Genomic DNA, 9246 nt, shown 5'->3' with positions numbered 1-9246 from the left:
CTGCTATCCTATTAATGAGGCTTGTAGGCAAACCCAATGTTAACTTTCAAGCTATACTTTGCATATGATTTTTGTAACTATTCTGCCTTCCTTGGATGTCCTTCCTACTTCTGCTGTCTTTCTCTTAAGCTTCATGCCCTAGCCCTGAAAGATGAAACAGTGCTACCATGTATCATCTTTCTGTTTTACATCCCCATGCTCATGCCACCCTCATGAAAATCCCTTTCCCCCCACCCCCCCCCCCCCCCCTTTTTTTTTAGTGGCTTACCTGCCCAGTGCAGAAGTTCATTGCAGTTTTGGTTTTAGGCGAACGGTGGAGTTGCTGGAGTCCGGTAGGGTTGCACAAACGTGAAGGAAGAAACATTGGCCATTTGTCCTCTCTCTACCTTAAATCCCAAATTGTTGCAGCAGGAACCAACCCTCTCAGACCTTGTTAAATGAAATAAAAAGATGGTAAGAATGAATTTATAAATCATCAGCAGTAAACAACTTATTACTTTTTTTTTTCCCCAAAACATTAATAAGATTAAAGCAGCCGCTCCTTTTGGCAGAAGGAATGAGCAGGGTGGAAACTAGACATCAGATTGCTGATTCAGAGTTTGATCCCAGATGTGGGAGGAGAAATCTTTCTGGAGTTCCTCATAACTCACTGAAATGAGGTAGGCTGGTCCTGCTTTGGAGCAAGAAATGGATTAGATCAGCATGGGAGAACAGATAGATAAGGAGAAGGACCTAAATGACTGTTGTTTCAAAGAAGCCAGAGAAAAGGAATGTGTTGCAGAGAAAGATTAATGCATCAAAAAGTGAGAAATGTAATTGGTTTCTGAAGTGTTTCTCTGAACACTACTCTGTCAGTTGTTATAAAGAGAGTTTTGAAACCCAACCTATGGTAGCGTATTGGAACATGCACTGGGTATGTATTGGTGTTATTGGTACAGACCTTCAGTGTATTATGAGCTCTGCTGTAGCTTTTAATATAAGAACTTAATCAAGTCACTTAATTATGTGTTTAGTTTTGCCTTATGTAGAAGCAGCTCTTTATCTAGCTCTTTAATATTCATTTGGCAATATTAGTCCCTGAGCCTCTTCAAAACATTTTTAAATTCTTGGAAGGTGCTAGAAAACCTTAGAGCGACATTACCAGAAAAGTATGTTGAATAATATCTGTGTGCGTGTCATAGATCTCTAGAAATATTCTGATTGTTTTCTTACTTTTCTCTCTTTACAGATACGTTTCATCAGCTCATGAATGGAAGTTTAAGAGACTTTATACAAAATATATGTGAAAATGGAAACTTCATCTTTGCTATCGTCCTTACATGATGAATGCAGATCAGACAACTATATTGAACCTCATTACAAGGAATGGTACCGAGTAGCTATTGATGCTCTCATTGAAGGAGGTTTAGAAGCCTACAAAGAATTTCTTTCCAAAGAGAGATGCACAGAGTTCCTAGCGGATGAGGAAATTGATTATATTTTGAACAATGTTCACAGACTTCCCCAAAACACAATTTATTCCTCTAACCATGCCATTGATGACACCTCTTCCTCGGGAACCTACTGGCCCATTGAATCAGATGTGGAAGCTCCAAATCTTGACTTAGGTTGGCCCTACCTGATGCCTGGAATTTCTGGTGGCACGAATATCGATCTGCTTTTTCATCCACCACGAGCACAGCCTTACACCATAAAGGAAAGTATTCGGAAGATGATACGAGATGCAAGAAAGGTAAACATGAAAAATACTATTGAAAAAAAAAAGTGGCAATAATCTAGTTGGTGTTTTACTAGAGGCTTTTTTTTTTCTTCTGGCAGGAAAAAGCAGTCTGGCTGCTAACAATTCAAACGGAAAGTTTTTCCCAGGCTGAGATCGGTGCTTTGGTATCACATGCACCAATGTTATAAACTTTATTTACAAGGGGTCAGGGATTAATTGGAGAGATTAATGAATCATAATTACCATTTTATTGTAATGCTGACCAGTCTGTGAGAAATTTGTAGATAATCAGCACACCTTTTCTTTGACCTCAGTTGAGTATACTTCAAGTGATACAATTCTGTCTAACTTCAGGATATATCCTAAGGTTTCTCTCTTGCGTCAACAGGAACATGCATCGGTTTGGCATGATAGCCAGTTGTTGTAAGGAAATAACACCTTGGTGTACATCCGACTCATGTACCTTGAGAGTCTCAGGTTTTGTGATTTTGCATGCCAACTGTCCTTGCAGAAATTAGTCAGAAAGTATTAAAGAGAGCTCAGAAGAAAAAAAATGAGGTTTAGGCAATGAGGAAAGAGATTTTAGTTGGGTACCTTACCTTCAGTTCTGACTAGTGACTAGTTTATAAGAAATGTGGACACTTTTCCAAACATACTTGTCTCCACTTACGGGCACTTACGGTCTTGAGTTTCCTAAGGCACACGTGGCTTACACCTCAGTGACAGGGTGCTGTATGTAGAAACCACCTTTTGCTTTCCAGTGTCAATTTTAAAAAAACACCAAAAAATGTATTAGCATGCAGATCTGTTTGACCCTGGGCCACGTTACCTCTTTAAATAGATGTGACAAGGTTTCAGAAGTATACCTAGCAAGTACGTCGTGCTCCCCTTTCTTCCCCGTGAAATAAATGGGGTTCTGCGTGACTCTACGGGCTTTAAATCGGTAGGACGGGCTCTAGCTTGAGTGCACCCGTAAACACGTCAGTGGCTGAAGTGTGCGTGTAAACGTGTGCAATAGAAACGGACTGAAAAGGGCGGGGAAGGGAAGGACAACATCTTTTTACAATGTCTCTCCTCTACGTAGATAAAGCATATAATTTGTTGCCATTATAGAGTTATCACTAGGCCTTTTATCCTGCAGTTTACAGTCTAGAATGACTGTACGCTCAAGGAAGAGGAGAATTAATTACTTCTCTCCCTCTTTGTCTCTTTCAGAGTGAGATTTGGTGTTTTCTGCTTTTTTATGTAGTGAGGCTTGACGATGACTTGCCTGAGATACTCTGTGATCTTTTTCAACTGCAGCTCCTGAGCTACCAATGTATCCACTGTAAGGGAAACCACAAAAACACAGTTAACTCTATTGCCAAGTCTAGTTCGCTTTTGCTGCAAGGCCTTGAAATGCCATGGAGAAAGGCTGTTTCCCATGAGTTGCCATGCTTTTTGTGCCTAGCTGGCTGGCTGCACGCGATCCAGTCCCTTTCTGACGGCTCTCTTAGCTGGTGGTGCTGCCTTGTAAAATGCCATTTTAAGGAGTCTGCCTGCTTTGATTGCAGCTATGGAGAAAAATTAGGTGTGATTTTTCCAGCCTCTTTGGAAAAAGGTTGAGTGCATAGTATATTGGCTCTCTGATGTGCTTGTAGTGCTTCCATTTTATAAAGAGGATGTTATGTATGTCTCACTGTCAAATCTGACAGCTGAAAGGTTTGTTTAGTTGATCAGCACAACCTCAAAAGCAACAACTGTGACACTTTTGATACAGTGGTATGGGTTGGTTGCTTCAGGAAGCAACAATTAAGTCTAAAAGATACAGTGTTGTTCAGCCTCTTCTGTCTGCAGATGCATGGAAGAGTTTAAAGGATTTCTAAGTAAGGTAAAGTAAGGTATTTAAAACATGCTTACAGCAGGCAAACACTTTGTAAACAGGCTAACCTACTTCTCCTAAGCCACTTATAAATATATAGTTATATTAAACAGGGTTCTTTGTTATGTAGTAGTGGAGATGTGTAGTCTTATGAGAATATTCAAAGGAAATAGGAAAAGGTTACACAAGAAAAACAGAAACCTGTAAAGAATAAACAAGTTCTTCAGCAAATCACATTAAACCAATACAGCTCTAAGCAAAATCTATGGGAATTTCAGCAAACTTCTGTGGGAAAATAAACAAACTGTTGGATGCAGGTGTATTCATACCACCTAACTTTAAGCGCCAAACCCGAGCGCCTGAGTTCAGGCACTGATTTCCTGAGCTACCCGAACACTCGGTGAAGTAGGAAACCAGCTCCAACACGGGCAAGGCAGACAATGTTTCTGCACTGATTCACTCAATGAAGGAACCCATTCGATATATGTTATTTGTTTATATTTATATTATTTATATTTATATACTAGCCAAAAAATTCACAAAGGAGACTGAGCCAGTTGAAACCTAGATCCTTTTGAATATTTGGAGATATATAAGGATAAGATGACGTTATTAGTGGTCTTACTCTTGACCTCTTTCGTGCTTGATGCATCACAGTGTCACTTCTTAAAATGATCATTACATATGTTAATTTTGACCTTAAGAAGACATGTTGTAAACAACATTAAGCAACTCGCTTGCTGACAGTGACTTTTCCTGACTAAAGGGGTAAATCATTTGTAAGGCTATGCTACACTAGACTAAAACCAGTGACTATGAAAAAGTGTCGTAAGAAAATCTTGTCACTTATGTGTTTCTTAAATGCATAATCTGCATAAAAATTATGCACATCACTTTAATGGTAAATATAATAATGGAGTTTTTCTTACAGAAAAGCATCAATATTATTAAAACCTAGAAAAATGAGCTAACCATTTTAAGGAGATGAATCCATGCTTGTGATATATGTTTCTGAACTTACATTAGATCAGGAGAACTGTATTGTACATAGGATGGCATTACATTGCAGTCTATACTACAGCAATTCTGCAGGATAGGTGTGATGTTAGCAGAGTGCCTTAGGTCGAACCTAACATGTCAACAAAATGGGTTTGCTGTTGGTGTAACTAGACATCGTCTCCAAATGATACAGCTTACCAACCACCCTCCTCTGTCAACATAACCCGTGTTCATACAAGAAGGCTGTTTGGCATGACTGTGTCAACTGGGGAGACACGAGTCTTTTTCAGATGTTGATCTAACCATGTGGGGAAAAAGCACTGCAAGATCTGTCTGACCTTAATGATGGATGGACTTTTGCAAACAAGCCAGTAGCCTTATTTCTCATGTGTTTTGGAGGCTTCTACCTTTAATCATTGGCAGGTTTCCGGCTTCCCTGAAGCTTGAGGTGCTCCTACAGCCTGACTCATCCCAGCTGGGCTGTCTGAACCGCAACTGATAATGTTTAGCAGTTTTTCCTGAGAAGATTATTCATCTGGGAAATGGTATCAAGATGATTACTCATCTGTGTCAGGTTAATGTGAAACTTCCTTCTCTTACTATAAAGTAACAGAGACTTCAATAATGAAGTGTCCTCTCCCTGTATGACTTTTCGTAAGAGTTGCCTCAAAACTGTCAGTTATGAGGCTTGTACATGCGTGCAAGAAACAGCTTGTACTATCTTCTCAGGTGTGATTGACAGGGTGAGGCAACAGGGAAAGGACAGGACAGAGCACCAAAGGGTCCTTCTGGCAGTGTGTTTTTCTCTTACTTCATTAACTGGATTCCTCTCTCCACTACCGGGACATTCCTGCACGGTTTTAGAGAGAATGCATAACTCTGAGTCTTTTAGATTGATATCCAAATAAGGATCAGCTCTTCCTGGAGAGAATTCAAACCTGTTTTTTAAAGAATCATGTTGTTTAGACAACCCAAGGATTGCTGGTTTGCAGCACAAGCCAGAAAACACTGGAAGTCTTCCCTGACATACTTTTGGGATTTCTGGTGGAATGTATATTCGACAAATATGCAATACTTTTCACTGATTTTATTTAATTCAAATACACTAGCAGCCTTAAGCCTGGGTTCATAAAATCAGTGATAGTTGTAAGACTTTTTTAAAAAGTTAATTGTTTAGAAGCTTAAATAGAAATGTAGATGGTTAGTGTGTTATCATTTCGGAAAATCAAAAAAGGCAGTTGTTTTTGCTGAATTACTCATGATTGGGCTTTTTAATGTGAGAAAGGATTGCAAAACTTGGACCCTTGGGAAAGAATTAAGTTGCACCGTAAACGAGTGTAACTTACTGTTAAGTCTTGCTGGACCCACTGTAGGTAGGCCCTTAGTAAGTCAAAAAGGACTTTCTTTGAATTCTTGTGAGAGAGTTATGTACAAAATCTGATGCCTGTGTTGTCCTCTAGAGCAGTGGACCTAGTCAAATAAACAGATCCAGTTGACTCATTTTACAATCTTATAAAAAGGAAAATGTTTTCTTACAGTTTGGGGTTGTTTTCTTTTTTCATTTTGTTTTATTTTGTTTCAGGTAGGAGTGAGAGGTGGTGTATTACAGAAAAAATGATTATTCACTATTGATCTTGTTTGGTCGTGTGTATAATACAATAATAATAATAAAGTACTGGCTACAGTCTAGTGTGAAAGAAAATCAAATTCTTCATTTTCATCACACATGAAGAGTGATGTTTCTATACAGAAAGAAACTTGTAGAATATGGGTATGTTGAGCAATCTTTTTTTACTGTCTCAACAATACTCTTTGCCAGCTATTTTAAATATAATTTGAACACAGACTGGAACATGATAATGAATCGTGCTTGTGGCAATGCTTGTCTTAGCTCATTAATTGCAGCAGTCCAAGCAGATGAGAGAGAGGGGCTGCATTTTTTTGTTCATAAAAGCTAGAGCAATCTGCTGAATTCAGGGAGAGAGAATAGATAAATGCAGTAGTCATCCCACTCAAAAGTTTCCTATATTCTCTGTAGAGTGTCTGATAAACAGTGGATATCTTTTTTAAGCTGAGAGTAACGCATAGAAAGACTCAGTTCTCAGCTGAAGATGTATAGGCAACATTTTCCCTGCCAAAATATTCTACCCTACAAGGATTTCAGCAGGTGCTTTTTGGTTCAGCTGCTATGCTGAATGGTGCATTCATCATTCACTTCCACTCACCTTCTGTTAAATGACTTCCTGTTAGTTGAAAACCAGCATGGCAGTCATGTGTATGGTTTCCAGGTGAAACATGATTTTTAGCTTTTGATAGATTTATTAGAGAGAGTGAGGTCATGTCCCAGCTTTTCTAATCACACAGGGCACATGCCATGCATTGGAAGAAGACACGTGTCTTGCTCTTGGCGCTATTATTGTGTGACCCGGTATCAATTTTTTGTCACCTGCTCACAACGAGTAATTATTTCAGGGATTTTATCTGCTTGGATTTGCCTTTGGAGTCTTCACACTATTTTACTTGCCTGTCCCCTTCTCGCCCTGCTCTTCCGCTCCCTCCATGTAAGGGTAGTCCCGGAGCAGTCACAGCAGTGCACTTATAATGCAGACAGAGAGGACTGCCATCGATGGAACACATCTGCAAGCACTTCTGTAATCTGGAAAGCCTGGGACTTCGTGAAATGCATTTCTTATACACAGTTGCTCTAAACATGAAACCCACAATTTTTCCTGGTAGCCCTCCTGTTAGGTGGGAAGGATCCAAAACTGGAAAGCAAGCAGAGGCTACGGCTAGCCTGGGGAGTGGGAATCTGATAAAATAATTTTTAGTCAGTTGCGGTGGTTTTTTACTCACAGGTTTCTATCGGGTCAAAGGTTTGCAAGACTATTTCAACATCCTTGATACTTGTATTTTATATTGAAAGATGTAATTAACTAATTTATAGGTATTGTCATTTTTATGTCACAACTGTGCTAATGTGTTATCAAAATACCATGCTTCTGTGATGGATTTAAAAATGGAATAGGGAAAATTAAAGGCCAGATCTTATAGGCAGCTGTATTTCTTTATTAATGTCTGTCTCATTCACATATATATCTATATAAAAGAAGCAAGCATACAGATATGCTTTGTAGCAATATTTTTTCATTAAAACCTTTTCTCTCATTGACATAAATCTTCGTCAGTCAAAACAAAAGTGCTATTAAAAAGTCATTTATCCTTTTTGTACATTCAGTAGATTAAAATGTTCTTTATCATATTCAACAATAACTTTGTACTACAATATGCTGAAGCAATTATAGGTCAAAATATGCTATAAATACAAACCCGTTGATTTAAAATAATTTTGCCCAGAAAGAATGCTTCTTTCAGTGCTCAGTCCAGTCTATTTGGGTTTCATCACTCTCCTTTTCTTGCTTGTAAAAAAAAAATTGATAATGTTGAAGTGCTACTTTTGTTCTTCTGAACTCTTGTCCTCAAGAGATCTGAGTTTTTCTGATTTTTTTCAGCCAGGGAACAATCTTGCCTGAAGAACTATAGGCTTAATCACTTCACATTTATATTGCCATAGGCCTTTTTTGATCTCTTGCAGTTTTAGCATAGCTTTTGATCTCTAATAGCTTTCCAGCATAGCCAGTGATGCTCTGAGGGATGGAGGACACATTTTGGGTGATTTTAAACTTCAAATTTGTTTGTTATGTATCGGAATTTGGAAACTAAAATATTACACTATCTGTGATAGAATTTTAAATGAGCATAGCTTGGTATACAGATACCTGCAATACTGCAGCAGTATTTGTGTAATACAGTATGATAGAAACTACATGGGAAGTGGAGAATTGCTGACACGGAGCAAAACAAAAAGCACAAAAAATCCAAGAGCTGCCAGTTCAGAATTTCCCATTCTCCTGTTTGGAAGGAGCAGGATTGAACGCCACCGAGTTACGTGTATTAAGTTTCCTCATATATCAGATCTGAGTACAAGTACCTACTTCACTTGTAATTATTTCAGAACAATTTGCTTAATGCTGTGTTATTTTCCCCGAGGAGTACTGCAAGTATTCCAGCGCAGGTGATAGAGGAGTCAAAGTACACTTTAGTGTTTACCTCTCTAAAAGAAGTGCAGACCTTGCCATTGATACCAGTGCAATCACACCTTTTCTTTTCCTTTAGAAAATGTCTATAAGCATTTTCTAATAAAGAGGTGCTATTCTGTACGATAAAAGTTAAAGTTCACATTTTCAAAAATGCTGTCAGCATGCCTGAGACCTCAGAGGGCTTTTACTCTTTAAAATCCTACCATAATTTACCTTTGGGAGGAAAGAAGCAATGGCCATCACAACAGTAATGGGGTATAACTGGCATTGAGCTTGCTACTTTATAGTAGGATCTGCAGACAACCATAAAATGACTTACCTCAATAGAGCTGTTAAATAATTGCAAGATCTGGCTATGGCTTGCTTGATCAACGAAGTTAAGAATTTTTCAGTATACAGTCCACTGATCAGTAAGCCAGCTGAATTTACGGTAGTGTTATTTGCATTATACGTATAGAAGTGGAAGCAACCAAACTAGCCATCTCTGTTTTCCTTGTCTTTGTTTGACATCTTTTCCCATATCCTGGGTGTTTGTTTTCTGAAGCTGTAAACATCGTTATGTTTCGCTG

At 38.6% G+C, this 9246-nt stretch overlaps 1 protein-coding gene across 1 annotated transcript in view; it reads left to right on the top strand.

Moving 5' to 3' along the window:
- Window positions 1-1288: 1288 nt before the first annotated feature.
- The window catches only part of FAM83B (family with sequence similarity 83, member B), a 49089-nt gene continuing 41131 nt past the window's right edge, over window positions 1289-9246 (top strand). Inside the window, exon 1 of the mRNA XM_009333179.1 lies at window positions 1289-1732. Within this exon, the coding sequence (XP_009331454.1) occupies window positions 1289-1732 (444 nt within the window). The remainder of the gene's footprint in view (window positions 1733-9246) is intronic.

Source organism: Pygoscelis adeliae, unplaced genomic scaffold (assembly GCF_000699105.1).
Source record: "Pygoscelis adeliae isolate BGI_AS28 unplaced genomic scaffold, ASM69910v1 Scaffold57, whole genome shotgun sequence".
Classification (NCBI taxonomy): Eukaryota; Metazoa; Chordata; class Aves; order Sphenisciformes; family Spheniscidae; genus Pygoscelis; species Pygoscelis adeliae.
This window is presented reverse-complemented; position numbering and strand designations above follow the sequence as displayed.